The sequence below is a fragment of the Taudactylus pleione genome, unplaced genomic scaffold (assembly GCF_031769625.1).
Source record: "Taudactylus pleione unplaced genomic scaffold, aTauple2 ptg000019l, whole genome shotgun sequence".
Classification (NCBI taxonomy): Eukaryota; Metazoa; Chordata; class Amphibia; order Anura; family Myobatrachidae; genus Taudactylus; species Taudactylus pleione.
In genome coordinates, this window is record NW_028284421.1 from 12,703,653 (window position 1) to 12,720,925 (window position 17,273).

Genomic DNA, 17,273 nt, shown 5'->3' on the forward strand with positions numbered 1-17,273 from the left:
ACCATTAGGATTTCATTTTCACGGTTTACCTTGGTGGTACATTTTCCACACTTCAATATAGTAGGAACACATCTGACACATAAACTAATTACTAAAATGACAACAAGTATAAGAATAAGGAGCTTACCTACACTAGCAATCATTTCCTGGTCCCACTGCCCTAGACCGGAGAACCATTTTACAGGGTTTAGCAATGAGAACCATTCCTCTACCTTTACCTCAGTCTCGTACAAGGAAGTATTATGGTCCTTCCGAAATCTCCATTTCAGTTGTAGGATTTCATCCATTCTCCGGTCAATCACCTCTTTGGGGTCATCAGTATTATTGGTGATGTATGTGCAACACTTGACACCAAATTGGGTGGCCAAAGTCACACAATATCCACCAGTAATAGCTGTCAGGTAGTTTAACACTAGCCTATGTTGTACCAATTCCTTTTTATAAGCCTGTAGCTCCTTACCTGTATACCTGAAAGTGTCATCATACATCTTGGTGATGTTGTCTATTAATTTAGCCAGGTCTTGGATGTATCTAAAACTTAAAGTTCCCCGAGTGATCCTGGTGGGATCTAATGCCACCAAAATTTGGAAGCCAGTTGTTTCACTAATCAACTGTGTAGCTATATGTTCTTCACCTGGGATCATATTTTGTTTGTCATGATGTTCATACTGCACGTGTTTTTATGGGGGTGGTGCGGTTTTATGGATACCAATCATTTCATCATGTGTAAGGGTCATTACCTCTGGGACCAATTTACCTATAAAACATAAACCCTTGGAGCCCAGAGATAACCAAGAATATGCCCTTCTTCCACAAACATAGTATACATTATCTGGGAGGACATATGGTATATTCCGATCCTGCACAATATCACATAAAGTTTTAACAAAACTACCTATGCTTATTGTTCTCATCTGTTCAAGACACGTTTCAGCCTGAATAACATTTTTACAATAACCCATAGGAACTTTTCCAATAGATACCACATTCGGTTTGCTCCTATGTCCTCGTCGCTGGTGTTCATCACTAATGGTGTGGCAAGCCATTGTCTGATCCAATAAGTCTGCTTCCCAATTCTCCAGTCTTTCTATGTATGAAATGTTCAGACACAGCAAAGACCGAAATATGGATTATTGGCGCAGCTTTAAACTAGGGGACCTGGTAATGTTATACTTACCATCTATGGACCTCCCTCCCCATAATTCAAGGATCTCAGACAAATTTAATGGGAATGGTACTAATCCTACATTATGTTGTCCCTGAGGCACGTGAGTGCACACCCAACATTCAGTCTGGTTTATGACCTTACCCACTAAGGAATGGTAATCCTCTAAAGGATGCCCACCCAAATACAGATTACTCTTGGACTGGCATCGTTGGATGCATTTCTCATCATCTAGGGATCCACAGTACTCACAAATACAATATTCCTCAGACAGTAACCCCTCACAATGTCTCCAAGTTCCATGGCTAACAGATCTCTTAACAATCCCTAAACTGAGTTTGACCACAGGTTGGCCTGTTCATTCAATTGCTCTTTCCTCTGACTACTATATCGACATCACTATCAACCTCCCTCTCCATCATCTGTCCTCCGTCACAGAAATAGAAGATCCTGAAACAAATAAGAATGAGAAGTACCCTGGAACAAGAAAAAGTAACAGAAACAGATCGCCACTCCATTGCTGGAATAGTAATCTGTACACGTCTCTGGCTCAGGTATTTTCACTGCAGTCTTCAGTTCTCCCAGAACAGGCTCGCAATTGATAGATCCACGTTGTCTGTCTTGACTTCGCCTTGTACCTCCTTCGGGTGGTTGACCTTTCTGCAGTGAGTGGAATGGACCCAGGTATCTCTTTCTGCTACCTTCAAAGATGTGGTGCTTGTCATCAACAACTGGTAAGGACCTTCCCACCGGTCTGTCAAACAACCTGAGTGTAAGAAATTTCGGATCATAACATATTCTCCAGGTTCAACATCATGACAGTTTGTTTCTGGCATATCAGGTAACCACATTTTCAGTTTCTGTTGCTGTTGTTTCAGCTGTCTACTCATTTTTATAAGATATTGCACAGTAACCTCATTATTACTCTTCAAATTATCCTGTGGACTTATAATCAAATGAGATTGCCTCCCAAACAGTATCTCAAAGGGGGACAGATTAAGTGGAGATCTGTGAGTGGTTCTGATGCTATGGAGGACGAGCGGTAAGGCTTCTGGCCATCCTAATCCAGTTTCATCCATGATCTTACTCAGTTTATTCTTAATAGTATCGTTCACTCTCTCCACCTTCGCACTGGCTTGCGGTCGGTAGGGGGTGTGAAGTCTACCATTGATTACCATAAGCACACACATGTTCTGGAAAACATCACCAGTGAAATGAGTACCCCTATCACTTTCTATGATTCTAGTGATACTGTATCTGCATACAAACTCCTGAACAATCTTCTTAGCAGTAAAAACGGCAGTATTATTGGCAGCTGGATATGCCTCTACCCAATTAGAAAATACATCAGTACAAACTGATACATACTTGAGATTCCTGGAAGGTGGTAATTGAATTATGTCAATTTGTATTACCTGAAAGGGACCATCTGTCGGAGGGATATGGGATGGCTCGGTTGGTATTGTCTTCCTGAATTTTCCCTCAAGCAAGTCAGACAGGACATTGCTTTCTTTTCAGCTTGAGAAGAAAAGCCTGGTGCACACCAAAATGCTCTGACCAACTTGCACATACTTTCTTTTCCCAGGTGAGTCAGACCGTGCGCTGCCTCAGCCAAGCTTGGGTAGTATGCCCTGGGAGCAACAGGCCTACCTTGTCCATCTCTCCAGAGTCCTGAGGACTCCTGACCACATCCCTTCGATCCCCAGACCGCCTTTTCCTGTAGGGAACACAAATCTTGCATTTCAATTCATTTCTGTGTGTCTATTGTCTGGAAGACCATCACTTTGTTAGTTGGTATTTTTATGCGGAACCCTACTGCCCATTTGGCAGCTTCATCTGCTCTGTTATTGCCCATCAACACAGGATCTTCTTCGCATGTGTGGACTTTGCATTTGATGACAGCTACTGTCTTTGGTAACTGCTGTCAGAAGTCCTTTTATGTGCTGTGAATGTGCTACTGGTGTGCCTGCTGCTGTCATAAAGTTCCTAAGATGCCAAAGAGCCCCAAAATCATGTACTACCCCAAAGGCGTACCTAGAATCAGTGTATATGTTAGCTGACTTACCTTCTGCCAACTTGCATGCTCTCCTTAATGTAACCAGTTCAGCCAGCTGGGCTGAGTGAGGTGGACCAAGTGGTTCAGCTTCTACAACATTCTCGTCATTTACAACAGCATAACCTGTGCATAATTCTCCTGTGTCTGTCTGTCTATGACAACTCCCATCCATGTAAAACATCAAATCTACATCTTCTAATGTTGAGTCACGTATGTCTGGTCTTGCAGTAAAGGTCTGATCAAATATTCTATACAATCATGTGTGTCAGTATACCTGCAAAACTCACCTTTAACCAGAAACTCACCTTCCTCCACCCTTTGTGCATCTTGAGGCACATATGGTAAGTACGTTGCTGGATTTAATGTGTTGCACCGTTTATTGGTAATATTTGCAGGAGCCATCAAAGCTAGTTCCCATTTTGTGAACCTTGCTGAAGAGACATGTCTGGTTTGGGCAGAATTTAACAAAGCAGATACTGCATGCGATGTATAGACAGTTGTATCATGAAGCAACAACAGTTTAGTATCATTTAAAAATGACATAAACGAATCAGAGCACAACAACAAATCATCTACATATTGAATGAGGACAGACCCATTGCTTGGTTGAAAAGATTGCAAACAGTCGTGTAAGGCCTGAGAGAAAATACTGGGGCTATCTATGAAACCCTGGAGCAATCGTGTCAATGTGTATTGTACCCTTCTGTAGGAAAATGCAAATCAATATTGACAGTCAGGGTGAAGAGGAACAGAGAAGAAAGCAGAACATAAATTAATGACAGTAAAGTGGGTAGCAGACAGTGGAATCTGCATGAGGATGACAGCTGGATTGGGCACTATGGGGAATTGGCTTTCAACAACTTTGTTAACCCCCCTAAGATCCTGTACTAATCTATAACCCTTTCCCCCAGTCTTCACTGGAAAAATGGGACTGTTGGCTGGACAAGCTGTATGAATTAAAATCCCTTGTTGCAATAAGCTCACAATTATGGGATACACCCCTAGCTCCACCTCAGGCTTTAACGGATACTGAGGGATTTTTGGAGCCTGCCTACCACTCTTCAAGTTAACAAGTTAACCATTACAGGGTCTACATTTGCCATCAATCCAGTGTACTGTCCATCTTTGGCCCAGAGGGAACCCGGTATTTGCAGTAACATCTATTTTACCTGAGATGTTAAACATGTTCTAGAACGGCAGAGTGCAACATTACTCTTTGTGGTGTGTCCAATATATCCTGTACCTCATGCGCAACCTTTTCCAGTATATCTAGGAATATACCATCAGGGGTACAGTATATGACACATCCCATTTTATGCAGCAAATCCCTTCCTAGCAGGTTAGTAGGAGCCATCACTGCCAGGAGAAAGGAATGCTTGGTTCGCATTGGCCCGATAGTAACCTCTGCAGATCTGGTTAAAGGGTAAAGCTGTACCCTCCCAGTTACTCCCATTGCTGGTATGGTCTTGTTGGTAAGCTGTAAATTAAATGGAGAAGTTATCACAGATCTGGTTGCCCCTGTATCTACAAGAAAAGTATGTTTAGTACCAGATATATCAACTATCATTGTAGGTTCTTCCCTAGTATTCTCAGTTAATCTGACTGGCTGTAGACTACAGGTATGACCTGACCCCTAGCACTGACTATCATCCTCCAGCAGAGCGTTTGCTGGCACTATGTGAGTGGGTAACCGCTGGAAACTTCCTGAATCTTGCGAGTGCCCTCTCTGGGTGTACCTAGGTGTTCCCTTATTAGGTGGCCCCCAATTTCTCACTTTATAGTCCCTCTTTAGGTGTCCTTCTTTATTGCAATTATAACACCTTACTGTATAACTTCGTTGCTGATATGTGTTGTAGTTATGTGACTGTGTAGGTAATAACTCTAAAGCCTGAATGCTCACTGCCATTAACTTCTCACTCTGTGCCTCTTTCCTTATAGAAATGTTCTTATCATGTTTTATGGCAGATTATCTAAGTGCATCTAGAGTAATTCCTCTCCAGTTAGGTAGAGAGGTTTGCACCCTGGTTTTTAGATTATCTTTGAGACCATCCATCAGTACTGTAACAGCTACTTCCCTTTGGTGTACATCATCTTTAATATCTGCTATCCTTGTGTACTGAGTTATTGTTAGCAGGATTCTGCTGCAGATTCACTATCTTTCTGTTTAATAGTGAAAATTTTACTCCAGTTTACTACCACTGGAAAATATATAGCCAATTGCGTGATTATACGTTTTATATTTACCTGGTTATCCTAATCCGTTAAGGATTCATCCTCCTCCAATACACAATCCTTAATAAACTTTTGTACATCAGTATTGGAAGGGAGACAGGCCCTTAACACCACTGACCAATCTTTATTAGTTGGCTCATGAGCATTACCTAAATCTTTAACAAATTTCTGGCATTTGGCTAACTCTTTCCTAGGGTCTGGGAAGTCTGACATAATTGAAAGCAATTCTCCTCTCGTCCATGGACAATGCATTGCTACATTCCTTATGGGAACTATACCATCTTTGTTTGGTTTCCCATTGGGAAAAGCTATTGTACTGACAGGATTTACACCTACCACATCACTATGTTCAGGATTAATAATTGGACGTATTGTTTCGGTACTATGGATGTTACCTCTCCTATTACGGTCTCCACTAGTCTCACCAATTTCAGCTGCTGCCCATGCTGGTTGGAATGCTGCCTTTCCTCTCTGTGGAACATCTAGTATATTAACAGCATTTGCAATGGCTGAATTACAGTAGGTTCATCATCTTCTACAATAACATTTTCCTTGAGATGACTTAAAACAGGGTATAAGTTATTTTTGGTATCAGCTGTACTTTCACCTGTGGCCGCATATGGTGGCGGAACTGTGCATCCGCTCTCTTCTTTATGAGCGGTGCAGCCACAGCTTTAAACAATCATTATACTTCACTCTTTTCTTCAAAGATTTGACTAAACATATGTTGTCTCTAACATTACTCAGTACCTCCGAATCGAAACTGCCAACTTTGGGAAAGGGTTTCATACATCCTTTGGTCATCTTGACCCATATGTCGCAGTATGTTGTTGCGTATGCGTCATATTTCACATTCATTATATACCTTGCCGAACCAGTCGGCCGATTCATAAGCAGCACCTCATTGACCATGCCTAGCGACTGCTTAGCACCCATCGGGACAATGCTTTGACTACTACTCGCTAGAGATTTCGACCGGTGGATGAATTAAACAAGCTGCATCCACTCACTTCCACCCGCTGTGCACAGCCGACCGCTAAGCGTTTTTTTGTTAGTTTACACAACGAGGAAACAGAAAATAGCCTGTGCAATTATTCTGCTTTCTGGACAAATTAACCAAGCTTTGTCTGACCGCTTCCTACTTTGAGTTACTCTCCACTGGTAGAATTTAAGTATTCCAATAACACTTACCCTTGCCAGTGATTTCCTCCACCACAACCAATTCACAATCACGGTTCACACAACAATGCGGTCCAATCGCATTGCCCAGACACACTAACCTATCAATGGACTTTGCGATTACAATTGGAAGTCGACCGAGAAACAACCTCCGGTTTCTCGCCCAGTTATACCTGCTATGTATACTGCTACGGCTGTCCTACCCGCCTCTTGGACACCATGCCGGCCCTGTCTATTTTCAACAGTTCAATAAGCAAAAACCTCCTCCGTTTTTCCTTTTCCTTTTCACATCACAAGCATACGTTCACATTCATATACCTTTGTTTTCTGGCCAGAAAAATGTTTTCCCCTGTGACAATACCTATTCAGAGGTTTTAACAAGCGATACGAGACTATCTATCAAAATGATTGCTTAAACATGTGGCAGCACTACAGGGAAGACACATACGCTATTTGCGAATCACCTATTGCAGCGCAAAAGTGACAATAAAAGAAACAGACTTTTCTCTCTTGTCCCTGGACTCTAATCAGAGCTCCTTAGAGCACACAAAAACAGATATTTGGTTTCACAACATAAAGTGATAAACAGGCTTTAAACAGATTGCATCCTTACCCGTGTATGACGCATCCACACTTTGTTGAGGAATCGAAATCCGTACAATATTCGTGATCTCAGGTAACATGATATCAGTCACGAGCCCCATCTATTGATTCCTATCAGTCGCTATTTAGTGCTGCAAGTCGCTTAAGAATGAATTGCTTTCCAGTCTAATCGTGTGGTTCCAAAGCACAAAAAGTTATTTATGTAAAAGGGATAACACAAACTTCACAATTAGAGTAAAAAGCAATGAAAATAGTACAGCCCGATACATACGCATGCGCACTGGTCCCAGTATACAGTCATCAATCCAGAAGTCTGCGGTCACAATAAGATGTGTGAACACTGAGGTCAGGACACAGCCTATATACCTTACAGGTTTCAGAGTTAACAAAGGGACAAATTGACAGGTTCTCTGGTCAATCTGGTCACTGGTCAGTTCATACGGTGTCATCAATGGTATGGCTCAATCTTCCAACAGTCACATTGTGTAGCTTCCTGCCGAAGAACTGGTTAATACTGGCTACAACACTGCATACTAGTTATAACATTCTATTCAATAACTCCTTATCATCCATAACTAGCGGACACATGATGCGACTTCTTTGCCGATAGAAAAGGAAGTCTGCAAATAAACAGGGATTTAGTATGATACCAAACATGACATGTCCACTGTATTCTGAACCTTAGATCTCCTTAAGTACATCTCACATCATAACTATTAGCTAACAATACCTTTAGTAACTCTGGTTATTAACTATAATGTGTGGGAACCATTTTATATGTATGCGTTCATATATGTGCGTCTGTGTATTGAAATAGCAAATGTGCGTCTGTGTATGTACGTGAATATGCATACGAGCGTCTGTGTGTGTATATGTATATATATATATATATATATAGTGTGTGTGTGTATTATGTGCGTCAGTGTATGTGTATTGTGGATTCGCATTTGTGCGCATTGGATTGCACCGACGCAAAGTAGCGTCCTAGTAATATGTCATCCGACCATAGATGACTATATCATCAGATAATAATTGTACATCGATCATATCCAATTATTTGACTTTGACATACCCAAAGCGGAATAAAAGATAGAGGTCTCTTTAGCGCAGGTGTACCGAGAATGACAAAGAAGAGATATAGGCCCTCATTCAGAGCCACTCGCTAGCGGCAGTACGCTCGTTCCGAGCAATGTTCGCACATCTGCGCATGCGTACGGATCGTTATACGCATGCGCGAACCAGTCAGTGCGGCCGAAATTCATGTGCTCGCAATATAGCGAATGCCTGCTATTTTGAGTGACAGAATGAGGCGTATGTGGGTGGTAACAGGGGAAGGTGCTTGAAAATGGGGAGTGGAGATCCGAACGCAGGCGTGCTTAAAGGTCAAAACGGGCGTTTTATGGGTGTGCATAATTAATACAGCAGCGTCATTGACCACGTCACTGGGTTATTTTATAGCCAGAACTGCTCGCAAGATTGTGGTAGCAAAAACCAACCACAAGAATAGCGAGCAGTTCATACACTGGTCGATGTACTCGATTAATCTAATAAATAGCGGACATGACGTATGGTGCGAGCGGCCAGGGGGCGTTTTTAACAAATAAACGAGCGTATGTTTTGCTCGCTCGTTCAGACTTAGAGGTGTGAACAGACTGCAATTTGCGAACGGATCATTTGAATAGCCACCCCTTGTTTTTGAACGAACGACCGCAAATAGCGAACGGCTCTGAATCAGGCCCATAATGTATACTGTATATAATTGAGCGTTATTAGTTCTGAATAAATGTAACTCGGCGAATCAAGGTTAGAAGATTGAGATTTTTTCTATGTTAGTGATAACTCTTCCTGACAAGGAATGTCAGCTCAATAAAGGAAATTCTTCCAGCAATTAATTTCTGTTTTCATTTTATTTCTTGATCCAAATAACCATTGAAGTATACAGAAGTGACAAATTGGCAGAAAGGCATATATCATTACTTCACACAGTGTCTGACATACAACAAATTAATTTGTGCAGATTACTGAATCCTTAGTAAGATTTTCTGGTACAGACAATGGCGTTCCACAGGTAAATACTTATTTAGTATTTAGTACTCCTTAGGAAACATAACTAAACATATTTTTTTTTTTGTGATATACAGACATATTTTAACATTTACATAATTTTCAGTGGTCCATTTCTGAATAACAAAGACATGTCAGAATTGCATTGGGAATGCTCAGTTGTTATTTGTTTTGTTCCTCAGCATGCTAGCTCCTAGTAAGCAAACACTTAAGGTGCGTACACACGGTACGATTAAAATGGATGACCTGCGATGCGCGGGCACGTATGGACGATATCGATATCGTCCATCGACCGTGCATGCAGGTCAACCTGATCGATATTAGCATAATCTACAAAATAATATGATATTCACTTGGAATTCATTCCTATATTATTAACATGATTTCATCGTGTCCTAGTGCAGTGCTATTTCCTCAGGACAGAGGGCCTGATTCAGACCCGGTCGCAAGCGCTGAGCGCTCGCAACCAGGTCGATGGTGGCCCACAGCACATGCGGCACGACGGAGCCGTTTGGGGGTGGCCCCACTGAGTGGAGAGCTTCCGGCTCTGTTAGAGACGAAAGCTCTCTGGGACTTGCGATGAACGAGACCCTACCACAAGGGTCTCGTCGCAAGCCCGATGGTCGCGAAGGTATTGATCGCGACCATCATCAAGGCCGCTCGCTACAGCTGTGGGTGGTGACCCACAGCTATGCGAGCAGCCAAGAGGCCGCTCCAAAAAAAAAAAGCCCGGCCCTGATTCAGAGCGAGCGCTCTGTCAGAGCGAGTGACTCTGAATCAGGCCCAGAGATCATTTGTTTATTAAATAGTAAAAGAGCAATTGTAACAATGTTACAATGTTATTTTGTGGATTGTGCTAATCAAGGGACATAAAACATATGTCTGTATTCTCACTGCACATGCGCCTGCATCTGAGAACAGCAGGTCAGGTCAGACCTGCTGCTGTGGATGCTGGGAAAAGGGGGCAGAGCCAATGCTGGGTGCCGTACAGAGAGCAGGAAAGTATGCAACTTCCCTGCTCTGTTTGGCTTGCGGTACAGATTACGGCGAATCTGTACAGAACAGAATGGCACTCACCATCCAAAAGTAAGGCATAGAGCGGGTAAACCGATGGAGAAGTAATAAACTTCTCCACAGTAACTTGCTCCATGAATTGCACAAAGCAGAGATGAGCCCTGATTTCAGTTAAACAGGGCTCTTCTCTGCTTCATGAATTAGACCCCAAGATTGCAGCTGTCATTGAGGAGAAGGTGGGGCCATACAGAGACAGGGATCATCATGCAGCCTATTGCTGTAGACCTAGGAGGAAATAAGTGTATGCTGGCCTGCCCTCCCTCCCAGCGCTCTGAATCTGAGGTACAATAGCTCTAACTGTGGCTCCCTTGCTGGAAGATCCCTCCCTCTCTCTCCAGTGCCGGATCAGGATGACCAATGCCTCTGAACACATGACATCACAGTGAGGGAGTGGGGTCTCCAGCACCTGGAAGTGCAGCATCCTATGCATGGTCCGAGCCGCTGTCCTCTGGGCAAGGTGTGTGCCCAGATCATCCAAAGGAAGATGTAGTTAATAGACCAGCGGACGCAATGCCGCCGGTCTAAATCCTGACACTACCTGCCCAACACGGGACTTATGATAGGCATCAAAATACGCCTGTCTTAATCCTGATGCCGGAAGACCGACCTCGCCATCCCGATCATCGTGTGCCGGGTATGTATTATACTTAGCCCGGGGACGCGGGGGTTAGGTTCAGGGACCTCCAGGGGGACTTAGGGTTAGGCACCCCCTGTGGAAAGTTAGGATTAGGCTAGGGGAAGGGGGGGGAGTTAGGGTCAGACACCCCCCGGGAGAGTTAGGATTAGGAAGCGGGGAGGGGGGGTTAGGTTTAGGCACCCCTGGGGGGAGGTTAGGGTTAGGCACTAGGGGAGAGGTTAGGGTTAGGCACCCCTAAGGGAAAATTGATCAATGTGCAGGACAGAATTAGTTCTTATGTGAGATTCAATATGCTCAAATTTCCATGTAATTATATAGATTTATAGATATCAGCCTTTACTGAGTTCGAACTTTACACAGTTCAAATTGTCAGTTATAGAGTTGCTGCCCTGCCCCCTACTGAGTCACAAGGCCAGTACTTGAATGTTCCCCCAACTCAGCTCTGTCATGTCCTATACTTTTAGCGGCATCCATGTTGTGCCTTTAAGTTGCACTTTTGTGAAGAGAGTGAGACACATTTCTAGGCACATTCCCAATGATATAATAGCTTCTCACAAGAAAGTGATACATGTAACAACGATTCCACTGCTCTATTCCTAATTAATTCTGCCTTTTCAGCCATAAGAAAGGCTCCACCTAGCAGTATTGTAGGTGATAAATGGGAAAAATTTTATTTAGTGACAGATGGTTGGAGGTTGTTGGATTTTCGATATAATGTTTACACTGTTGCACAGTTCGTGTCTAGAGATTACTTTGCACCCCTAGATATGTTTCTACAGTAATTTGCAGTGGCCACTCCTGAGAGTGGAGAGTACTACCCCTTTTACACCACAGCTAAAACCCAGGTTATTGCAGGGTTAACCCAGGTTGCTACTAGGTGTAAAAGGTGCAAGGGATGGATTCCTGGGTCGAGAAAACCGGTTTTCCTACCCGGGTAGCCTGCAGGGTCCCATTTAAAGCATGGGGACTTCCGGGTTTCCTAGCGCTTGGAGATGGTGTAATCTCCAAGTGATGGAAGAACAGTTCCACTGCACCCGAGTGCAGTGTGAATGGCTCAGAACGGGGAATAGTCCGGGTCAGCACCACAGTGGGAACAGGGTCTGTTCCATGTTCCAAATACCAGGTCAGACCCTGGACTTTAGTGTAAAAGTTGTATTATTGTGCATAAGCACTGGGCTGTGTATAGCAGCAGAGATTACTATTTTATTACTGTATGGTGTACTACGCTATATGCTGGAACTGTAAATAAAATAATACTAGTAAACAAATATACTGGACCATTATAGTTTAAACCCATGATAGATAGATAGATAGATAGATAGATAGATAGATAGATAGATAGATAGATAGATAGATAGATAGATAGATAGATAGATAGATAGATTTTATTGTTGTATCAGGTCATGCTGGCTAGCACAGTATTATGATACATTTGTACCCTGGAAAAATTCAGTGCTAAGGGGTTAAGATCTAAATAAATGAGAGTGCAAACTAATTAATCCCACACTGCATAGATAGCAGGTGACAGCCACTATTATCAAACCAATTAAATATGTTTGCAGTCCTGTCACATGCATTTCAAGATAAAAACCTGATGGTTTTCTTTGCATCTTTTCACAGGACCTGTTGTTCAGTGTGTGTGCTCTGAATATTATCTCTACAATTGTCTGTGCTTTGGCTACAGCGATGTGCTGCATGCAGATGGTTTCTGCTGACGGTCTACAGCTGGTGAGTATCATGGAGAACTTCGGTTTTGTTCAGAAATAATAAAAAAAAACACCTCCCTGTACATAAAATGGGGATTTGGGAGAAAAGTCAACAAGTAAAAAAAAAAACATTTCATTGTAGCATAATTATAATATATTCAATGTAACCCACACTTTAAATGCAGATAAGCAAGACTCTACGACATAAATAGCATCATTAGTAGTTTTAATTAAATTTATTTTCATAGACATAACTCTCTAAGGGGCCTATTCATCATGTTAATTTTGGACCCCAATAATTAACATTCTAACTCACTGCTGCTAACGGAGCAATTCATCATTGCTCCGGCGCGGTGACAGCGGCTTCACTGCTCCTTTTCAGAGCAGTGAATCCTTTCACTGTTCCTGTCGGAGCAGAGGCAGGAGTACACATGCGTGACCTACAGGTCACACATGCGCACAAGAGCTTCGACGTCCGGCGCCCCTTATACACATGGCAGCACATAGTAGTGTCCCTATGTTACGACACACAATAGTGCCCCTTATACACATTGCCCATAGTACTTTCCTTTATACACGTATAATGCTCACAGTAGTAGTGTCCTTATACACAATACCCACAGCTGTAGTACCCCTTACACAATACCCACAGTTGTAGTGCCCCTTACACAATGCCCACAGTAGTAGTGCCCCTTAAACAGTGCCCACAGTAGTATTGCCCCTTACACTATGACCACAGTAGTGGTGCCCCTTACACAGTGCCCACAGTAGTAGTGCCCTTTACACAATGCCCACAGTAGTAGTGCCCCTTACACAATGCCCACAGTACTAGTGCCCCTTACGCATAAATACACACAGTAATAATGCCCCTAACACATAATGACACACAGATACACTATACTTACCTGCTCCTGCGTCCACCACTGTCCAACAGCTCCTCGCTCTCGACACTATGGGAGAGACGTCATGACATCTCTCCCTACACACACTGCGGGTGCCAGAAGGTGGAGCTCAAGAGTAAGCTCCAGCCTCTGTCAGCAGGTAGGGAGCCACCGGGCGCCTGCTGGTAACAAAATGTCAGCGGGCGCCTGGCAAATGGAGAAGGTGGCAGTGCCACCTCTCCAGCCTGGCACCTCCCTGCTGCACAGGGCCGGCTTAACGTATTGCGCCGGCCCTGGCGACAGACACCTCCCACATGGGTCACCCTCTCTGCCATCTCCTGGGCTGTTAGAAAAACAAGCAATTTCAAACATTTTAAACAGAAAGTAAATCTATAGGATATTATATTACCAAAAGCTAATCATATACCTAAAAATATGACACTATGAACCAAACAGTTAATTCATTCAGGCAGTAATGCATGAGTCAATGCCAGTTACTTATCATTCATGTAAACTCATGTACAACATTACTATTAGTTTAGTAAAGGTGACTGCTAGACATGTAGAGAGTGTTGTAGTGACCCCCAGATAATATAGAGAGTGTCGCCATGATCAAGAGATAATGCAAAGAGCATTGCAATGACTGTCAGATAAGGCAGAGAACATTGCAGTGACCATTAGAAAAAGCTGGGAACATCCCAGTGACCACCATATAATGTAGGGAACATCCTAGTGACCACCTTATAATGCAGGGAACATCGCAGTGACCACCAGATAATGCATAGAGGGTAACAGTTATCACCAAATAATGCAGAGAGCATTGCAGTGACCACCAGGTAATTCAGATGGTGTCGCAGTGTATGCTAGATAATGCAGGGAACATCGCAGTGACCACCAGATAATGCAGAGGGCATCGCAGTGACCGCCAGATAATGCAGAGAACATCACAGTGAGTGCCAGATATAGCAGGGAGCATTGCAGTGACTGACAGATAATGCAGAGAGCGTTGCAGTGACAGCCAGACAAAGCAAAGAGAGTGGCAGTGACCGTCAGATAATGCAGAGAGCGAAGCAGTGACCGCCAGATAATGCAGAGACCATCATTGACCCATATATAACACATAATAAACACATACAAACACAATAATACCCATGCACGCACATTAATGCACCTTTCCCAGCACAGACAGTATTAACCCCCCCAAGTGAAAAACAAATACACCCCATCTTATTGCATAAGTATGCCACCCCCCTAGATAGCATTTGAACATTTTCACCCCATAGTACTATATATTCAGTAGTATAGAGTCAGAGTAGTGACAGACAGGAGGGGGCGGAGACTCGTAGTGTGGGGACAGAGCCTTAGTCAGGGATAATCACAGGAGATGCAATAGAACAGAATACAATCAGGGTACTGACAGGGTAGAGACAACAAGGGAGGGGGCGGAGACTCGCAGTGAGCGTGCAGAGCTTTAGGCTCTTTTCACACACAACAGTTTTGTCTTTAAAACTGAAACCATGAATGGCAGCTGTCTTAGTAAGTGGGTATCACGGCTGTAACACGGCGACTGTACCGTGTTCGTGCAGTGTGGAACCCCTAATGTATTTGTAACTTCCACTGAAGTTAAACAACAGTAAAACAAAAGTCAGAGCGCCTCCCTGCAGACTGGCTATGCTGAGTGGGATGCGCTGGCCCTGTTCTTGTAATCACTCGTTACATGACCTACCGCCACTGACCTCCTTTCACTTTTGCCATCTCAGAATAACAATAGCAGAGGATAGTAATTGAAAACATTCTTTATTTAACTAAAGCATTTCTTCAGAAAGCATTATTATAGAAATATTTATTATATATGATAGGACAGGGTCTAAGGATGGGAAGCTCTCAGTGTCGCCTTCACCTGGAGGGGAAATGCAGCTGACTGCTACAAGTATGATGTATGATGGTAGATCTGAGGGGAGATGAGTATGAGGGGACAAGGAGCCAGTCAGGGATATCAGTTGCACTGAAAAAGTGGGAACTGGCAAAGCTGGGCCATGCATATGCAAATCAACTCCAACGAGACTTGCTGGCAAAATTTTATTGCCCAATTACATTTTCTGTGTTTGCAATAAATGGCTATAAAATGATTGTTATTGCCACATATTGATAAATAGAGGTTTAAATAAGCACAATTTTATGCTACCAGAAAATTTTCATGAATGAGACTCCCAGTTCCTGCCTGTGGCCATGTGACCTGAGCACATACTGAATTGTTTTGTAGTAAACTTTTTTTCTGGTACTTAGATCACATAAAATAAACAATTCATTAACTAATAACTTTTTTGAAAAAAATTGCTTGCTAATTATAAACTCAGTCCTGCATAACTCAGTTAAAGAAAACAATGTGATAAAATATTTCGGTTTTAGTCACCCAAAAGAAAAACAATAGCCAAAATTGCTAATATAGTTTTGAAAAAGTGAGATATTATGAGTAATTTCACCTTTTTTTTTTTTTCAAATAATCATATAGCGTTCTAGAAAAAGTATTATGGTTTAGAAAAAATTCAACAATGGATTCATTAAAAGTCAAAGTAAAAGATGTGGATAACACATGTTATACCAATATAGTGAAATCAGTGTCTTTGTTCTGATTATAAGAAAAGGTGCATTGCTTACTATAAATTAATACGTATTGCATTTTTACAGTTAAATATGTCTTATAAATAGAATAAATGTTAATATACAGTGCATCCAGAAAGTATTCACAACGCTTCACTTTTTCCACATTTTGTTATGTTACAGCCTTATTCCAAAACTGAATAAATTAATTTTTGTCCTCAAAATTCTACACACAATACCCCATAATGACAACATGTAAAATGTTTTTTTGCGATTTTTGCAAATTTAATAAAAAAACAACAACTAAGAAATCAAATATGGGTTTAGGCTCATTAAATGGTAGAAACTATTGGCATTTTTATATTTTTTAAAGAAATGTGCTATTTCTACAACTATACTGTATTATTGCACACTGTAAAATGTGTATATGTGAATTTGTTACATTGTTTGTATCAGTCTATACTTATATAACTTATTGTCACTATCAGTCCCATTGTAGGGAGTTACAGAACACTTATAAATAAATGATAATGATAATTTTCATACTGTGGGTTCTAGAACAAGCATTAGACCAAACTAAACAAAGTGTTAATTATATTGATTCCATGTAAAGAACTGGAGAAATACATTATAAAGAAAAAATTAAATCTTGGTTACTGCACTGTAAGTTCTCAGTTAATTGCTTCCTCCAAATTGCATAACGAGGCAGCAGTTGGTTGATGTGCATTCAGATGTATTGCAGTTCCTGCTGCCCATGATCAGTTTAAACATCTAGAGACCATTTTGGTCGTAGAAAGATCCATTTACATATGTGATGTTTGTTTATTCACTTGCTTAAGAATTCTTATTGTCCAGCATCTGCCTTTAATGTATTCTCAATTATTGTAATTCTTGCCTAATCCCAAATGCATTTTACCACTGCCTAAATGAGGCTTCTCTTCTTGGTTCCGGGCAGTCTTTCATATGCCCGTGCATTCTGTCTTCCCAGTTGTTGCATATGTTCTAAAGCTGAGCAGCCCAACCCGCTGATCTTTAGATAGATTTATTTTAAATAGATTTTTATTAAAGGGGGTTT

General features: G+C 42.0%; 1 protein-coding gene and 1 pseudogene across 1 annotated transcript in view; one reads left to right on the top strand and one right to left on the bottom strand.

Moving 5' to 3' along the window:
* Positions 1-7,336, bottom strand: part of LOC148540333 (uncharacterized) — a 50,735-nt pseudogene extending 43,399 nt beyond the window's left edge.
* ENTREP2 (endosomal transmembrane epsin interactor 2) overlaps positions 1-17,273 on the top strand; it is an 899,787-nt gene that overhangs the window by 720,033 nt on the left and 162,481 nt on the right. Inside the window, exon 5 of the mRNA XM_088443400.1 lies at positions 12,631-12,738. Within this exon, the coding sequence (XP_088299526.1) occupies positions 12,631-12,738 (108 nt within the window). The remainder of the gene's footprint in view (positions 1-12,630; positions 12,739-17,273) is intronic.